At 37.0% G+C, this 20,067-nt stretch overlaps 1 protein-coding gene and 1 long non-coding RNA gene across 2 annotated transcripts in view; both read left to right on the forward strand.

Annotated features, from left to right (window-relative positions):
* LOC150078403 (uncharacterized) overlaps nucleotides 1-793 on the forward strand; it is a 52,792-nt gene extending 51,999 nt beyond the window's left edge. Inside the window, exon 3 of the long non-coding RNA XR_016547654.1 lies at nucleotides 590-793. This is a non-coding gene — a long non-coding RNA (uncharacterized LOC150078403). The remainder of the gene's footprint in view (nucleotides 1-589) is intronic.
* A 41-nt stretch (nucleotides 794-834) lies between these two features.
* Nucleotides 835-20,067, forward strand: part of LOC150078404 (uncharacterized) — a 160,563-nt gene continuing 141,330 nt past the window's right edge. The window contains exon 1 of the mRNA XM_090384554.1: nucleotides 835-1,141. Coding sequence (XP_090240680.1) covers nucleotides 835-1,141 — 307 coding nt within the window. The remainder of the gene's footprint in view (nucleotides 1,142-20,067) is intronic.

A 20,067-nucleotide genomic window follows, 5' to 3' on the forward strand; every position in this document is an offset into this window, starting at 1 on the left:
TTTTCATTATTTTCAAGAAAACAAATCTATTACAGTGCAGCTGAATTTTTTTTTTTTTTTTCGTAAAATGGTCAACTTATGCATTAGGAGTTATTTTATTATTATAGTGTTATTTTATTAATTTTGTATTTTCTTAATTTATTCCACATTATGCCTTTCACATTATTTTATCTATTTACATTACTATTATCAATAATACAGCAACTGATTCAGACTTCTCTCTTCTTAAAAAAAAATTAATCCATGATAGTAATTCTAAGATAAATATGTTACTTTGTCTAATATTTCTAAATTCATATCCAAAAATGATAAATTATTTCTTTAATGTTATACGCAAAATAGCAAATATTGGCAATTATTATATTAATCTCATTACTTTATGGTTTTTTTCTCATAAAAAAGTAATTTTCTTTTCAACAAGCTGGATAGAAAAATAACAGTGAGACAAAAATGTGAGTGAATATAGTTGATAATTATTTGCTACCATAGTAAATTAAATTCTATTTAAATATACTGTATAAAGTTTTACTTATGCCGGTAAAGATATACTTTTCTGATGTTTTGTAATTAATTTTTTTTCTCCCCTCAGCTCTGTGAAAGGAAATGCATAGATTTACCACCTAGGAAACAATGGATTTCAAAATATTTCCTAAAATGTGGCCTAATCAGCTTGATATATGTAAACTTACAGGCCCTCTTTTAGAGGATGATGATGATGAAGATAATATTACTGGGCTAGATATGTCAGAATCTCAAATCAGTTCAAGTTCTTGTAAAGATGGATATTTTTCTAGTGGACAAAATTTAAATTTAATTTCTTCAAAGTTGCCTGATATGCAGAACAGCAGTCAAAGTAATATTAGAAACAATTATGTTTATTCCCCAAATGTTGATTCTGGGGTACTTTTATTATACAAAAGAGAAACTGATGAAAATGAAGAAGTTGATGTTATAACAGTAGATGATGAAGATACTCCACTTCATGTTAATAGGATAAATGAAATACAAAACAATGGTGAAAGTGCCCTCAATCAGTATATTTCCCAGAAAATCGATCAGACTGTTTCCAACTATTGTGCACCTTGTTCTCAACAGGATAGTGTGGATACAGAAGAATCATCTCTGTCAAGTGAAGAAGCTGGTAACGTTAAAATATTTAATAAAACTTTTATTCTTCTATAACATATTTTTTTATTCCCCAAGTTTTAATGATAACTACTGCAACCTTGCACCACTCATATTTAAGGCAACCAGATTTTCAAATATGAAAACTGTGACAAAATCAATTCTGAAGATCAAAAAATATGGGCCAAATTTGACTCTAAAGAAGTAAAATTATGACCACTCAATAAGCAGCCAACCAATGTAATTTTTATCTCCCTGGTATTTTGGGGTAGTGTAATATTGGCCACTAATATTTCATAGAAGAGTGCACAAACAGATACATAATTTTAGTATTAGTATTGGCATTATGATACAATGAGGCAAAACTCGTGGTATCAATAAAAAGTAATAATAATTAATTTCACGATTCATTCCAATAATTTGTTCAAACCTTCCTTAAATTTATTCAAACTGTCCACTTCCACAATATTTGGTGGAAATTGATTACTCTTTGGCTAAATGTGATTCTGCAACCTTTCTTTTCTGGTTTAAATTTATGTCCCCTTGTGTATTTATTTCAGAAAGAGTAAAGATGTTATCAGCATTTAATTTACTTAACCCCTTGAAAGTTTTACATACTTCAATTAAGTTAGCATTGAGATATCTAGTTTCTAGAGATTGCAATTTACAGAACTCTAGTCTTTCTTGCTAGGAATATCATTTTGTGATCCCAAATAATCTTGTTGTTCTTCTCTGCACCACTTCCAACAGATCTATGTCTTTCCTGAAATTAGGTATCTAAACCTGTATGAAGTATTCAACATCTGGAATACTGTATGCAGTATAATTGGATTTCATCAGCCACAGATACTTAGTTCACTTTAAGCAATTTCTCTTCCACCTTACTCTATTATTATAAAATCATTTAACTCTCAATCGATATTAGATACTTCTGCTATCCCCATCTCTAAAAACTTCATGTGTGAATGGAAATGAAAAATATTTATTACTTTATCAGTGATCTTTACAGGATCATTAACAGTTATAAATTTATATCCTTTGGACTAGTGCGATCCATCCCTTCCATCCTGTTGTTAACATACACAGAGAATTCCTTACTGCTTTTCATCATTACTACATACTGAATTTTTTTTTAGCAAAAAGAAGTTTGTACATTGGCAACATTATTGTAACATCTCATTCTGAAATCCTTCAAAATGAGTTGCCCTCCTTATATTTCAAATAAGTAACACCTCTTCTATCAGAGAAGACTACTGTTACTTATTTTCAGTTGAATACCACCACTCAGACAGCACTGTTTCAAAGCTGTTTTACTTCTCATCAGTGGGTGGGTAGGCACCCAGAGGTATAATTAAATTCTGTATGGTGGGATCAACTGATGATGTTACCAATGGTGAATTCTAAATGGGAAGCCTTCAGGGACTTCATTTTGGAGCCTACTAGTCTTTTCATTCCAACTAAGAAATACTGTTCAGGGTTTAAGCCTAAATGGAGGTCAGATGAATTAATGAGGCTTGTGGCAGAGAAGAAGAAGAATGTATGGGATGCATATAAAGTATCAGGTGACACAGAAGCCTATGGCAAGTATAGACTAGTCTGTAATCAAGACACAAAGGAGGTTAGGCAGGTGAAGACAGATTACGAGAAATCTTTGGCAAAGGAGGCAAAGAAAAACAGCAAAGAGTTGTTATATAAACTCTAGAAGGAAAGGGATGAATCAGATTGGACCACTTAATATAGATGGGTTGACTATTGATGATCATGCTCAGGTAGCTGATAAACTGAATGAGTTGTTGTTGTTATTTGGTTTTTAGGAGCATTAGCAACTAAGGCCATATTTCTCCGGGGATATGCGGTGGTCATTCTCTGACCTTTCCGCATCCTCCGTATTTGGTGGTCACGGGCTTGAACCCCGGTCCAATCAAGAAGTGTGTGCTGTGCTATGCACAGCTGCTCCTGCCCACCTGGCTATGGAGGCACCACTGAATGAGTATTTTGCATCCACATTCACACATGAGGAATCATTTAATGAGGGGAGTGCCAGAAGTTTATCGAACTCTAACAGGGAGCTAAGTGATTTTCTAATAACTAAGAGCAAAGTGGAGGAGAAATTGTTGAAGTTAAACATAAGGAAGGCACCTGGGGTGGATGGGATCTATCCAGTTATATTAAAGAAGGCAGCAAAGGAAGTAAGCAAACCCTTAGCCATAATTATGAGAGCTTCCTTGGACTCAGGGGAAGTCCCCATGGACTGGAGGTGTGCAAATGTACCACCAATTCACAAAGGGAGTTCAAAAGGTGACACCGCTAACTAGAGACCTGTTAGTTTAATTTGTGTTCCAGGGAAAATAATGGAATCACAAGTTAAAGAAGCATTGCAGGATCATCTAGACAAGACTTCAGTTATAGCTCGGACACAGCATGGGTTTGTTAAGGGGAAGTCTTGTCTGACCAATTTGATTGGATACTATGATGTGGTCACAAAGGAACTGAATGCCAAAAATAATTTTGATATCATATACTTGGATTTCAGGAAAGCTTTTGATACTGTTGCACATGGAAGACTGCTGTACAAATTGGAGAGATATGGCATTAAGGCTAAGTTGCTACAATGGATAAAGGGATGGTTGAGTGGGAGAGGACAGAGTGGTAATCAGTAGACACTGCTTTTCATGGACAAATGTTATTAGTGGAGTTCCCCAGGGTTCAGTGTTGGGTCCATTGTTGTTTTGTATATTTATCACTGATATTGATGAAGGTATATCAGGTTTAATGTCCAAGTTTGCATATGATGCAAAGATTGGCAGGGTTGTTAATGACAGTAAAGACAGTATGCTACTCCAACTGGATCTAGATAAGTTGGGGAAATGGGCTGAGAAGAGGCAACTGAAGTTTAACATTGTCAAATGCAAAGTACTGCATATGGGTAGCAGTAACCGAAGAGAAACGTACCAACTGTGTGGTATTACACTCAGGGATGTGGAAAGTGAAAAAGACCTGGGGGTAATTGTGCAGTCAAATATGAAGTTCGCTGACAGTGCAGACAGGTTGCCAGGGCAGGTCATGGAGTCTTGTCAATGATGTTTAGGAATTTTGCTAGCAGGGACAGGGAGGTGATTATTCCGCTATACAAGGCAATGGTCAAGCCACATCTAGAGTACTGTGTACAGGTCTGGAGGCCTCATTTTAGGAAGGATGTAGAATTGCTAGAACGAGAAATACAAAGAAGGGCAACAAGATTGGTGAGGGGAACAAAGGGGTGCTCTTACCAAGAAAGGCTTAAGTTCTACAAATTGTAGCACCTGGAAAGTAGCACCTGCAAGGTGATATGATTGAGGTGTATAAGGGCTTGAATGGGTTGAGCAAGCTGAATGCTGATGGGATTCTTTCTCTTGCTCAGACTAAGAACCTGAGGGGCCACAGTTTCAAGTTGAGGAAAGATAGTTGTAGAATGTTTGTTTGTTTGTTATTTGGAGCATTAGCAACTAAGGCCATATTGCTCCAGGAATATGCGGTGGTCATTCCCTGACCTTTCTGTATTTGGTGGTGACGGGCTCAAACCCCGGTCTAATCAAGAAGTGTGTGCTACGGAGGGGCCAGTTGTAGAATAGATGTGCGTAAATTTGCCTTTAGCCAGCAGGTAGTTGATTGGTATAACAGGCTTCCATCTTTTGTTGTGGAAGCTAATAGCCTAAATAAATTTTAGGCTGAGCTGGACAGGCATTTGGAACAAATGGAGGGGTGAAATGGGAGGGGTGTTTTTTTTTTTGGCTGATGCTGCATAAGCTTGCTTTCTTGCATCATATTCTTTTGCTAATGCTAATAAGGGAAGACAACCGAGTTGTGACTAATTTATGCAATATGAGAAATACCAAAAGGTGAAAGGTGTGCTTCTCAGATTAACTTCAAACTATGTCTGAAATAACTTCAGTCTGAAGTAAACTTCAGACTATGTAACAGCAGGAGAGTGCCTTAGCATTCTCCTGCTGTTACATAGCCTTTCCCTATCCATCCCATGTGGGATGGGGGGGGGGGACCAAAAAAAACCTTTCTTTTTTTCCCTTCACGTTCTGATTTGGTCTGGGGCTCCCCAGACCAGGCAAGCTCCTCTTCACCTTATATGTTTTATTTATTTATTATTATTATTTTTTTTTGTTTGCATTGTTGTTCTAGCAATCCATCCTGGATTGGGACTTCCCTGGGCCGGGATAGTCCTTCTCCACTTTTCTCCTTCCCTCTCTTCATCTTATACAAGTTTTTCTTTCCTCCTCAGGGAGGACTACATGCAGATAGTAGGGAGGCCTTGCCCTCCTTCTGCTAGGGATGAGTACCTGGAGGAAGTTGTCCACGTGATCACTGCTTCCTGGTAGCCAAAAGGCCAAAACACAACATCACACTACAGAACACACACATAAGCTCAGAACACACACATCACACTACAGAATACACACGCTCACAAACACCAGTTTTTCTTTCCTATAACTTTCTCCAGTGCAGGATGAAAAACTTTTAAACCTTTTCTCTCTCTCTCTCTCTCTCACCTTCGATTTCATCTATCTTCATCCAGCATGAGATATTCCTATGTGGAATGGAAATTTTTTTTTTTACACGACATGCACTGACCTTACCTTAACAGAGTCTGTAAAAACTGAACAGAGCAACGAGGCGGAGATGAACTTTTGTCCTAGGAGCTGCCCATACAAAAACACACACAAAAAAAAAAATGTAAAATTTAAACTACAACATTAATTAATTTGATAGTATGAACCAGAGCTGTAATGTTCAATACATTCTACATTGATATCAATATTTGTAAAATAATAAGAGAAGCTTACCGCAGTGTAATACGTAGAACACTTCCATATGATACTCTCCAGACATTAAAACAAAAAATCGAAAATCTTACATTGCACTAAAAAATAATTAAATCTATTGAGCACAATTAAAAATCTATTTAATGCAATCAAAAATTAATTAAAAGAATTTAACGAAAAAATTGCAAAACGATTTTCCTTCCTGAAGCTCACAACGCTTTTCAACCATATGTCATGATCACAGGAATGAAAATTACCGAATAGGGGTGAGCATGAAACTTAAATAGGGATTATTTGTCTTTGCATATGCGTGTAAAAGACCACAAATCAGAGATCGGATGTGGCCAGAGAACATTAACAGAATTCTCGTGTAATTTAGTTTCAACGGTTTCTACGATTAAGTCTCGTATAATTACGTTAGACACTAAGTATTTTGGCCTCGTTAAATAAAAGTGTTTTTTTTTCGTTAACGGCATAAAGGCTAATTCTGACGCTGCTGAACAAGAAACATGAACTGAGACTGCCTGTTGATTTACATGAAAAATCAGAGGAAAACACGTAAAACCTTGGAGATGAGTCGCAATCACTGCAAGAAATGTTGTCCAGGTCATTTATTTGTGTTGCGAATGAGGAAAGGACTGAGCAATTGTTCAGTATAGTGTGTAATTTCCGTATTGGCCTGGCCACAATTTTAAATTCTGTATCTTTAAAGAATCTGCTAAGCTGTTTGTGCCACTGTTCAACATATGGGACAAATAAAGTATTTTTTGATATTACTATTGTTGGTTGGTGTAGTATTTTGTATCCTATCCTTAGCTTTTAATTAATTTTTTATGTAATTTTAATTGCATTAAATTGATTTTTTATTGTGTTCAATTGATTTTTAATTATTTTTTACTGTAATGTGAGATTTTCGATTTTTTTCATTTTAATTTCTGGAGAGTATCATATGGAAGTGTTCTACATATTATATTGAAGTAAACTTCTTTTGTTATTTTACAAATATTAATTAGTGTATTTGCATTATTACTACATAACTGAATCTTGTACGTTGTCATCATTATCGTAACCTCTCATGTTGTGAAATCCTTCACATGGAGTTGATCCCCCCCCCCATACTTCAAAGTATAAGTTTCAGAGTAAAGAAAGGCAGTAACTATGACAGTAATAGTTATGGCCTTTCTATACATTCTCAGCCAAAGGCTTCTCATAATATGCCTCCGTCTGCCTATCTTTCTGAGCAACTTAATTACACACTAGTTTGTACTTATTGTAAGGCTTTATATCCCCTGGCAAATTATAATCATCTCATGTATTTTTCTTCTCTTTCACTATGCTTATCAGCTCATCTGATTTAAATCTTGAACAATAGATATAAAACACTTAGTTGACCTCTATGATTACTTATCTGAACCCTTCTCATTTGATATTTACATGTTTCAATATCATCAGTTGGTCCCACTGAAAAGAATTTGAAAAATTTCTGAGCTGATTATAATTATATTTGCAAAAACATCTCTTCCCTTTACCATTAATAACATTAGTTATTTCTTTGACTAAATACACTGTGATCACTGCTACATAGAGGTTCGTTTACTTGATATTCTTAATACATGATCAATCACTTCAATAATAAGAATATTACTTTCAAAAATATTGCTTTCTCTTGTTGTCTCTCTAACATCTTAGTTTAGAAAGCAGTTATCCAGCAAATCAAGAAATGTTTTGCTACTAAGTGAACTGCCAACCCACAAGTTCCAGTTGATATTTAGAAAGTTAAAATCACCATGATAAAACATTTCTTGTGATAGATTCTAAAATTGTACAACTTATTGATCATGTTGTATGATTTTAGATCTGTGTGCTTCTTAACTAAAAGGATCACTCCTCCCTCTTCTTCTCATGTCTCTTCTTTCTGTATACAATGCATAATTTGAATAACAACTGTATTCAAATTATACATCCACAAGATCAGGCTTTCTGTTATTTATAATATGAGCATTTGATGACATAACCGTTACTTCAAATTCATCAAATTTATTAGCTACACACTCAGCATTAGTGTATGAGCAAATGTGTGCCTGTTTGTATTTTTAGTATCTCTTAGGCAACAGTGTAAATGCTAGTACCATGTTGACCCTCAGCAACCCATATAATGCTTCTGCTTTTTGGTACCACATGCCAAAATAGAAACAGTGGAAGAATCAATTTCACTTCTGCTTGCAGCTGCAGTTAAAGTAAAGTTAAAGTACTAGCCTGTGTATTTCCAGAAACTAGCAGATTCTGATCTACCTAATGCTGCCTTGATAGCATCAGCAAATATTCTTGTACCTCCTATTTAAGTATATCCCATCCTCGTGAAAACAGTAGTGCCATTTGTTATCAAGTACTGATCATGCTGAGAAAAGTTTTACCCAATGATCCTTTCATAGCCTCTCCAGGTACAAATTTATTGACAAAGCTTCCATTATAAACTCCTTCCTATTGTGTTGTGGAAAAATGCCAGACATATTGAAGTGCAGTCCTAACTTTTGGCTTTTTTTCATCATCACCTCAGACTTGTTAAGTAAAGCTTCAGAATGACTATGCTTAATACCAAAATGTACAATAGTATCTCCTTTTGTCGCTGGCAGACATATCTGTTCTGTAATGTACTTGATCTGTCAGGGAAACAAGGAAAATATTCCTTGTTTTCCTGACAGAGTAGAGTTACCACAAATTTATTACCTCCTGTGGACCAGTATATCCTTCTTGGTGATCCTGCCATGCAGCAAAATGAGATCAGATTTCCACACAGGTACCTAATTTCCAGACACTGCAATTTGGAGAACTCAGGTCATTCTTGCTAACAGTACTCTATTATTTCCCTCACTAATTTCATTGCTCTTCTCTGCACCCATTCCAACATATCCGCATCCTTCCTAAAATGAGGCTTCTAGACTTGTATACAGTACTCAAGACGTGGCATAACTATTTCCTTATGTAATGGAATAATTACCTCCTTATCCCTGCTGGCAAAATTCCTGTATATCACTGACAAAATCCCATGATCTGCCCTAGTAGCCCATCTGAACTGTTCAGGGAACATGTCTTACTGCACAATATGCCCGGGTCTTTTTCGATCCCTACTAGCTTCAGCAACCACACAGTTCATATATTATTCTGTAGGTGTATGAGATTATTTCCGTAGAACTTAAGGTTTACAATAATATATGAACTGTGTGGTCACAGTTTATAATATTATTATAATTACCAAATATTTATTAATTTTATTACCTTGCATATGTCAATGTTAAACTTAAATTGCCACTTTTCAGCCGATCTGCCTAATTTTTCTAGATCTTGTTGCAGTAACATACCCTTATTACAGTCTCATTAGCCATCCGGCACCTCCGTAGCCAGGTGGGAAGGAGCAGCAGTGCGTAGCACACGCTTCTTGATTAGACCGGGGTTCGAGCCTGTCACCACCAAATACGGAGGATGCGGAAAGGTCAGGGAATGACCACCGCATATCCCGGAGCAATATGGCCTCAGTTGCTAATGCTCCTAAAAACCAAATAACATTAGCCATCCTGCCAACCTTTGTGTCAACTGCAAAGTCATGTGCCTTTGTCAATATCATTAATAAATATTGAAAATAACAATGGGCCCAGCACTGAATCCTGGTGGACTCCACTAATAACATGATGTGCTTACATCAATATTATTAATAACTACTGAAAGCAGTAAGTGGCCCAACAATAAGCAATGTGTGTGATTCTATTAGAATCCAACTTCTGATATGCTAACATAATATTTTGTTAAGCAAGTACAATTCACATATAGTAATAATAGAGGCATGTGATGGAAGATGGAAAATGTGATGGATTATGTAGCATCAGCCCAAAAAAAAAAAAAAAAAAAAATTCCCCGATCCATTCCCTCTAAAAGTTTGTGCAGTTCCTCTTTAAATTTACTTAAGTTATCAACTTCCACAATGACTGATGGAAGTTTGTTCCAGCAATTAACCAGCCTCAAGCTAAAGGCAAATTTCCACACATCTATTCTACAACTGTGGTTCCTCAATTTGAATTTATGTCCCCTCAGGTTCGTGATCTGAGCAAGCAGAAGAGCCCATCAGAGTTCAGCGTGTTCAACCCATTCAAGGCTTTATACACCTCAGTCAGATCACCTCGCAAGTGCCTAATCTCCAGCCACTGCAATTTGCAGAACTTAAGCATTTCTTGGTAAGATGCCCTTTTGTTCCTCTCACCAATCTTGTTGCCCTTTCTCTGTACACACTCAAGCAACTCTACATCCTTCCTAAAATGAGGCCTCCAGACCTGAATACTGTACTCAAGGCATGGTCTAACCATTGCCTTATACAAAGGGATAATCACCTCCTTTTCCCTACTAGTAAAATCCTGTATATCATTGACAATACCCCATTACCTGCTATGGCAGCCTGTCTGAATTGCTCAGAAAACTTCATATCTGACTGCACAATCACTCCCAAGTTTTTTTCATTTTTTACCACCCTAAGTGTAGTACCACACAGTTGGTATGTTTCTCTGGTGTTATTTCTACCCATAAGCAGCACTTTGCATTTGTCAATGTTAAACTTCAGTTGCCATTTCTCAAACCATCCTCCCAAATTTGCTAGATCCTGTTGCAGTAGCATACTGTCATTAACAACCCTCCCAACCTTAGTATCATCTGTAAACTTCGACACCAAGCCTATATACCTTCATCAGTATCATTGATAAATATGCAAAACAACAGTGGGCCCAACATCGAAGCCTGTGGGACTCCAGTAATAACGTTAGTCCACGAAGAGCAGTGTCCATTGATTACCGCTCTGTTTTCTCCCACTCAACCATCTCTTTATCCATTGTAGCAACTTACTCTTAATACCTTTCTGCTCCAATTTGTACAGTAATCTTCCTTGCGCAACAGTGTCAAACGCTTTCCTGAAATCCAAGTATATGATATCAAAATGATTTTTTGCATCCAGTTCCTTTATAACCACATCATAGTATCCAATCAAATTTGTCAGACAAGACTTTCCCTTAACAAACCCATGCTGTGTCTGAACTATAACCACAGCCTTGTCTAGATGATCTTGCAAAGCATCTTTAACCAGTGACTTCATTATTTTACCCAGAACGAAGTTAAACTAATTGGTCTGTAATTACTTGTGTCACCCTTAGATCCCCCTTTGTGAACTGGGGATACATTTGCACATCTCCAGTCCGTGGAGACTCCCCCCCCCCCCGAGTCCATGGATGCTCTCATTATTATGGCTAAGGGTTTGCTTACTTCCTTTGCTGCCTCCTTTAATATTACTGGATATATCCCACCCACCCCAGGTGTCTTTCTTATGTTAACTTCAACAATTTCTCCTCCACTTTTCTCTCAGTTATTACAAAATCATGAAGCTCCCTGTTACAGTTTGATAAGCTTCTGGCACTTTCCTCCTTTATTAACTGCTAATGTATGAATATAGATGCAAAATACTCATTCAGATTATCAGCTGTCTGAGTGGGAATCATCAACAGTTGAAACATCAATATCAAGTGGACCAATCTGATTCATCCCCTTCCTTTTAGGGTTTATATAAGTAAAGAAATTATTGCTGTTTTTTTTTTTTTTTTTAGGCCTAAACCTTGAACAGTATTTCTTAATCGATATGAAAAGCCTAGTAACTTCCAAAATTAATTTCTTGAATGCTTCTCATATAGAATTTGCTGTTAGCATCATCAGTTGCACTGTACAGAATTTAAAAACACTGGACACTGTACAGGATTTAAAAACTGTCTGAGACCACTGTAGTCAACCTTACGGAAGCAAAAACCTCTCCCTTCACCCCTGATGATAATTATATCTTTAAGTAAATCCCACATCAGTACACTGTTATCGCTGTAACCCAGTGTTTCCTTTATCTGCAAATTCTTACTGCATGAATAATCACTGCTGATAATTAGCATCAAGAGTATTACTCCCTCTGGTTGCCTCTCGAACATGCTGCTACAGAAAACAACCATCCAATAAATCCACAAAATTTTGCTAGTGTGGGAGTGACCAACCCACTAGTTCCAGTCAATATCTGGAAAGTTAAAATCCCCCATTATAACACAATCTGATTTACCGGCCCGTTCTATTTCTCTGCACAATTGTTCGTTGTACTCATTAGAGTCATTAGGCCCTATAACACGCTCCTAGTCTCATTTTTGCCTTCCCAGTGCTTTTCTTATACCAAACTGAACTGACTGAACGTTGCACTGTCCATCTATGTCAACTGGATGCACTTCCTTAGATTTTATGCTTTTCTTAATTAACAGCATAACCCCTCCTCCCTTCGTATCCTGTCTACCCTTTCTGTACACATTGTACTCCCAAAATTCCAATTGTACATTCCTAATATCTGTGTGATGCCATGTCTCTGATATCCCAACAATATCTGCCTTTTGATGTCTTAACCCCATCACTTCAAATTCATCAAATTGATTTACTATACTTCTAGCATTGATGTACTTGCAAGTATACATGCACCTATTCTTATTCTTAGTTACCTTAACACAACCCATGTATTTATTTGTTTCATGAAAGTAGCTGTGAATTCCCCCCAAAGTTAGCAGTTTTCCAACCTACCTAACGCTGCCTCAAAAGCATTAGCAAACACTCTTGCACCTCTTCTATTTAAGTGTATCCCATCCCTGTAGAAGCAGTCTGTCCTGTTAACAAGCACGGACCACGCTGAGAAAAATTCTACCGCATGAACCGTGCACAGTTCCTCTGGGGCTGAATTGATTGACAAAGCTGTCATCATATATTCCCTCCTATCGTGTCTGGGCTGAATTGCAGACATTTTTAAATTTAACCCTAACTCAAGGCCTTCTTTTTTTCAACATTGACCTGTACTGTTAAGCAAATCTGCAGATCTCCTACTGTTAATGTCATTAGTGCCATGTACAAAAATATCACTCTTTGCTCCCTTGAAAGATACCTGCTCTACAACATTATCAACTTTTGCCCCTGGCTGACATACCCTTGTCCTATTCCATCTATCCTTTTTACACAATATATATTAACCTTCTCCCTGAGAAGTAGAGTCACCGACAATAATTAATTTCTGTGGGACCAGCATATTCTGCCTTGGAGATTGCCGCTGTGTTGCCTGATGCACTAGAGCAAGCTCTGCAGTTGAGTTCGATAGCTGAGAGCTTGATAGGTCCCTCATTAATTTCTTCAAGGGCATCTCTCCTACACCTCAAACTCTCATAGATGCTCATCAGAATGCTGAGTTGGCACCTAATTTTTAGATACTCTCTGCACCCAGTACACACAGACGTCCTCCTTCGTTAGATCATGTTCTGTTCCAGAGAGTTCGGCAAACATTTCACAAGTTGCACATTTTTTTAGGCTGTGGTGCATTGGAGAATTGTCCCCTCTCAATTCTCCTGTGAGCACAGCACTCCTGCCACTTTGTGCCCATTATTTTGCTGCTCTAGTCTTGGGCATGATATTGAAAATTGAATATTCAGTGCTTTAGTAGGTAACCCATATTTTTGTATGGAAGTTTTAAACAAAACTGAAATAGGTGTAGATATAATTATATAATATAACACACATAATAATTGCATAGTATATATTTATTATATACTAGATTTATATATAAATCCATGGAACATTACTTCTTTTGATTATGTTCACTAATACCCAAACTTCATTACATACAGTACAATTTGTGATATGATGGCCCCAGGCAAACAGGGATTTAAATAATTTGTTTGACCCACCATCCCTCATCCTTGCATTAGTAAAACTTGACCAATTGGTAAGTTAGTATGGATTCAAAACTGACATTTACTAGTAGTCCAGCGTGCATAAAATTTTTATAAGTCATAAAAAGTTTTAAAAATTATAAAAAAAATTTTATATGACCCTGTTGGCACATCAATCAAACAAACTAGTAATTAAATTTTCAGATCCAAATAGTGCAAGCATATATTTGCAACTTTGTTATTGGGCATCATGGAAAATGCTGAAAAAATAAATTCTGGGTTTGGAATTTGCACATATAATAGAATAGCAGTTATGTTATCTTTACATGTATATTCTTTTACAGTTTTTATTAAAATTTAAGAATGTCTTTGCTGCTTCTTGTTGACGTTTTAAGCAGAAGTTTTCATAAGCAGAGGGTGTTTCAAGGTAATCACTCATTCAAGGTACCAGTGAAAGACTTTCTTTGAAAATTCAAAATGACCAAAGGAAATACACTTCCTTCTTTGTGATGGACTATTGAAACTCAATATAAAATGAAAGAAATTATAATAATCTCCCAATTTATGAATTTTTGATATTCGGTTGCCACTGGTTGCTTGATCTTTCAACCTGTTGCATTATTTTAGCAGTGCCCCCAAACACTCCCCCCCCACCTTTTTATCAAAAACTGCTGTTGCGATTACAGTATTTTAATTTCTAATTTATTGAACTGTTTCTCCTAATATTTATCATACGGTACATCATTATTACAACCAAAACATTTCAGAAAAGAAATGTATTTAAAATAAATATAGTACAAGCTTTCAAATCCAATAGTTTTATTTTCTGAGTTTGGAATTAAACCTTACTAATACTTGTATTGCTTTGATGTGTACTATCTTGTGTTCGAATATATATAAAATGAAGTGCAATGTATATATATATTAATTAAAAACTGCATCAGTGTTGCATGCAGGTTAGGGGGGGGGTCTCATTTAGGGGTAGATCTGCTAAAGTGGGTGCAGTGGGGCAGGATTGGTGAAGGCCTTGCCAGGACAAGGTTTGGAGCTTCTGCAAGTTGTGACATCTGGAGCCTGAGCACCTGTGGAGTGCCTGGTGGTCTAATTGAGGTGTTTGAGGCTCTGAATGGATTGAGAAAGCTCAGTGCTGGTAACATTCTTCTTGCTAGAACTGCACTCATGATGCTGCATAGATTCAAATTGAGGGAGGATGCTTGCAGGATGGATGTGCGGAAATTTGCCTTTGGTCGGAGGGTGGTTGATTGTTGTTGTTGGAGGTGAGCAGTTGGAGTGGATTTAGGGAGGAACTAGATGAATTATTGGAGGGAATGGACAAGTGATGTGGTTGTTTTTTTTTTATTTTATTTTGGCTGATACTTTATAAGCTTGTTTTTGTGCATCATATATCATTAATAATAATAGGTGGTGAAATTTTGTTTTTAAATTGCATTCTGTCATTGTGTATATGGGGAAAAATTGTTCCTGATTTATGAAATACTTTTCAGGGACACATGGAATTTTTGTGTTAACGTGTTAGTATTATTAGTAGAAGTGGAAAATGATGCAAGGAAGCAAGCTTATACAGGCAGGAGCCAAAAAAAAAAAAAAAAAAAAAGATACTATTGCCTCATCTCTACTTCCCTTCTATTCTATTTGTCAAATCCATCTTTACATTTGTTCAAACTACCCACTTCCACAACACCAGATGGAAGTTGTTTCCAACAATCAGTTACTCTCTGGCCAAAAGACATATCTATCCTGCAACCATTCTAATTCATTGAAGAGGGCTGGAGTCAGGAACACTGTGATTCATCTATAATGCTACTAAAACACTGACTCAAATCAATAAAATACCTTTATTAAATAAATATACTGGCTGTATAAACTGTATATTAAAATAAAATAAGGTGATATTATAACAAGAATGAAAAATAAAAGTGCTAAAAAGATGTTTAAAATTATAAAAAAACACTAAAACTGTAACTTCCAGCAGCAGTGGCCACCTTCATTAGCAATAATGGTTACAGGTTATCGAACAATCTATAACGTACACCTATACATCACCAGCAGGTACACAACACAAGCTACGGCACTTGCGTTCGGTCCACTTCCTGTGCATTGGAACCGGAAATGGCACTGGAACAAACCATTCCAAAACGTTCGTTTCTCCCTAGGATAAGGGCTTCAAAGAGTGGATGAATACGACAGCCGTTATCCCCCATTAAGACTATAGCATTCAGATGAACATATCCTTAGACTCTAACCATTTCCAGTTCCAAAAACCATGCGCTTTATCTACAATCACAGCTTCTTTAGTCGTAATACCATGCCTAGTTTCCCAGGCATGTTCAGCTACGATTGAACCTACATAATTGGCCATCTTGTGAGGGCCTATCGTGCTCCCCCAGGCAATCATGCAGCCTACGTTTCGTCTCTCCCACATAACATTCCCACAATCCGTATACAGTAGTAGATGCTACTACTAGTGTCATTAGTTGCAATAGGATCTTTAATTGTGGACATTACTGTGCACAGTCTCCGACCCGGAAACTGCACACAGCATATCTGACACACGCGCAATATACGAACGATGGGTTCTGAGATGCCCAGATAGTAGGGGATGTATGTGGTTGCACCAGGTGTAAAAACATCCCTAGGACTACTACTCGTATCTCTTCAACATCCTCAATAATGATCCACACATTACTAGGTGAACCGTAACCCGTTTGGTCTCGTCATCCCTCTCCTCAGAAAGATCAATGGGACCCCACCCAACCCATTAAGACCTTGACCACACTAATTTTGTGGCAAGTGGCCTGGGCAGTTTTAAAGTGTGTGTATTGGCTGCAACACATTGGTTTTCTATAAACCTTGATTCTCAAATGTCGGCCTTCTCTATACACGTACATGTCTAGGAATGGAAGGGCCCACCCAGCTCAACCTCCGAGGTAAACTGAATGTAGGGTGAACTATTATTTAACCAATTAAGTACTTCGGTTTCATATCCCCTTTGTATTATCGTGAACATGTCATCAACATACCTCTTCCACGTCCTCAGTGGGGGTGGACTAGAGCACCCCAACATCCTAGCTTCAAACTCTTCCATGGCTAAATTCTCTATAATTTCACTAATAGGTGAATGCATGGCCACTCTGCGGACCTACTGGTGCATAACATTTTGAAACGACATGGTGGTACTAGACAAAAGCACAATCCAACACCTTCACAAATGTCTTCGCCACTTAAGGCTGTCCTAAGTGGCGAAGCCTTCTGCACACAATCCAAACCATGTTCAACGGGTATACACATGTAAACAAAGAAATAACCTCAAAAGATACCATAATCTCCCCCTCTTTCTCTTGGGTATGGATGAACTGAACAAACTCACTGCTGCTGTTAATGGTGTAATCTGAGCACCCCGCTGTGGGGGGATAGAAGTTCAGCCAAATATCTGGATAAAGCATGCGTCGGACTGCCTGCAAACGACACAATGGGCCTAAGGGGTACCTCAACCTTATGTAATTTAGGCAAACCATGAAATCTAGGCAGGTGACAACCTGATGCATGCAACTTCCAGGAAACCTCAGATATTTTTCTGGTTTATGCCAGTTCTGAATTAATTTATTAACTCTTTTCTGTAGCCTGCCCAAAGGGTTCCTGCGAATGATCCTATATGTAGACCTGTCATTTAATAGACTAAGGGCTTTTTCTTGATAATCATCTTTGTTCATCACTACCATGGATCTACCCTTGTCTGCAGGTAGTACCACAATGGTATCATCTTGTTTTAATTCCCATAATGCTCTCCTTTGTCTTTGTGCAGCCGTTAAATTGGAGGGGGCTTTGCGTGCCAAACCTCACACACATACAGCGTCCTAATCCAGATCTCATTAGCTATATCATCAGGAAATTGGCTACAGCCCTCTCTATACCCATTGCTGTATCTAATTCCAGGCATTTCGCTTAAATGCCTGGCACTCGTTTCTTTACACCTCCTGGTATCCCTCAGATCTTTATGCAATTTACCGATCCAGATACCACCACCTTTCTCTGGTATATCCCTGTAGCCGACTGTCTCAAAATGGTAATTTCACTCTAAAACCATGCGGAACCAAACCGGCAGATTTGCACTAGTGCTCAAATCTTAGGTGTTGTCTTTGCTTGGCCTCAGTGACACAATCTCTGAAATTGTCGGATCTCCCGCAGCACAGAACAACCATAAATAATTCATTGAAGAGGTCTATGGAGTCGAGAACACTGTGATTCATCTATAATGCTACTAAAATACTGACTATAAACTGTACTTTAAAATAAGATGATATTATAACAAGAATGAAAAATAAAAGTGCTAAAAATATGTTTAATTACTAAAAACCACTAAAATTGTAGCTTGCAGCGGCCGCCTTCATCAGCAATAATGGTTACAGGTTATCCAACAGTCTATATATGTAAACCTATACATCACCAGCAGGTATGCAACACAAGCTATGGCACTTGTGTTCGGTCCACTTCCTGTGTGTTGGAACCGGAAATGGCACTGGAACGAACCATTCCAAAACATTTGTCTCTCCCTGGGATAAGGGCTTCAAAGAGTGGATGAATACGACAGCCAGTATCCCTATTAAGGTGGCCGCTACTGCCGAAAGTACGGTTTTAGTGGTTTTTAGTAATTTTAAACATCTTTTTAGCACTTTTATTTTTTATTCTTGTTATAATATCATCTTATTTTATTTTATTTTAATATCCAGTTTATACAGGCAGTATATTTATTTAATAAAGGTATTTTATTGATTTGAGTCAGTGTTTTAGTAGCATTATAGATGAACCATCCTTCTATATTTAAATTGATGTATCCTTATGCATCTTTTCTGAGAAAGAATAAAGATGCTATCAGCATTCAGTTTATGCAATCCATTTAAAGCCTTGATCAAGTTTCCTTGAAGTTGCCTAGTTTCCAGATGCTGCAATTTGTAAAATTGAAGTCTTTCTTGGTAAGAGCACCCTTTTGAACCCTAACCTTGTTAAGGTTAACAACCTTGACCCTAACCTTGTTAAGGGACTCCTCCACTAATAACATTGGTTCAAGAAGAGCATCATCCATGTTTGTAATTTATTTGGTGATCTTGTTCATTACACCGAAATTTGTCTCAAATTTCTCTTATTGTATTTATATTTCCAAGTGCTTATTACACTTTAGTTTCCTGTAGATTTGGTTTTTGAGCTGTTATAGATGGTTGCATCACCAAGTTAATCCAGCTAGTCGCTCCCACATATCAGAAGGTGACAAATGCTTTACCTCCATTAACCTTTGAAGCCGTCTCCTTATTTGATATAAATTTTTGCATCAGGTTTAATATAACATTTAAGAGAAGAGCATCTGAAGATGTATACACTTATAAAACTAGCTCTCCACATTTATTCATACAAAATGATTTCAATTTGCTTGCATTGACAAGTCATGATATGTAAAATCTTTGGCATTTATGCTCTGCTAGTATTTTACACAAGAAGTTCCATACTGTTAGTAGTTATGTTGTCACCTGGATGGCCCCAGTAATTTTAAGCATCTAGGGAGGCATTTATGAATTTTTGCATTGATTTTTTTTCCCTGATCAATTATACTGACACTCATGCTAAAATATAATATTCATATAATAGCAATGGCTATTTAAAAAAACTTTCATTACATAAGCATTCAAATTTTATGCACTAAATTTAGGCACTTGGAGCATGGTAACTGATAGAGATTTTGGGTCTAATTATTTTATCTCATCGAATGCACTATAGTGATATTATTTTCAAATATCCATTTGTTATTATCTACCTATATCTACAGTACTTCTTTAATCTAAGGAATTTATAACAAAACTGTCAATTACAGGATGATTTTTTTTTAATTCATCATACTTTTTCTTTGCGGTTTTACAAGCTTCAGATTTTTCTTACCAGCAGTATCATTAGAAAAAGGTTTGGAGATTTGGTTAGTGACATTGAATACTCTCCAGAGTTGTCCTGGAGTTGGATGACATTTTTGACAACAGAGTGGTTTTTAAGTGATACCTGATGTGTATGGAAAAAGATTGGCATGGTCTCCGATGTCACCTGATTTAAATCGGTGTGATCCCCCCCCTCCGGGGTTATCTTAAAGACAAACCATTCTTTGTACTGAAGATAATTTTTTATACTGGAGGAAACCCTGGAGCATGCTCTTCACAATTTCAGCACATTATCGATAAACATGTAGGACACACTGAACATGTTGTGACATGAATTTCCTAGCACTGCCAAATATAGTTCAAGTGTTAATTTCTTCTCTAAACAAAGTTTTATGTTCTTCAGATAAATGAATAAAAATTACCCTGTGT

Source organism: Mastigoproctus giganteus, chromosome 11 (genome assembly GCF_048544385.1).
Source record: "Mastigoproctus giganteus isolate SK-2022 chromosome 11, ASM4854438v1, whole genome shotgun sequence".
In the NCBI taxonomy this organism is placed as follows: Eukaryota; Metazoa; Arthropoda; class Arachnida; order Uropygi; family Thelyphonidae; genus Mastigoproctus; species Mastigoproctus giganteus.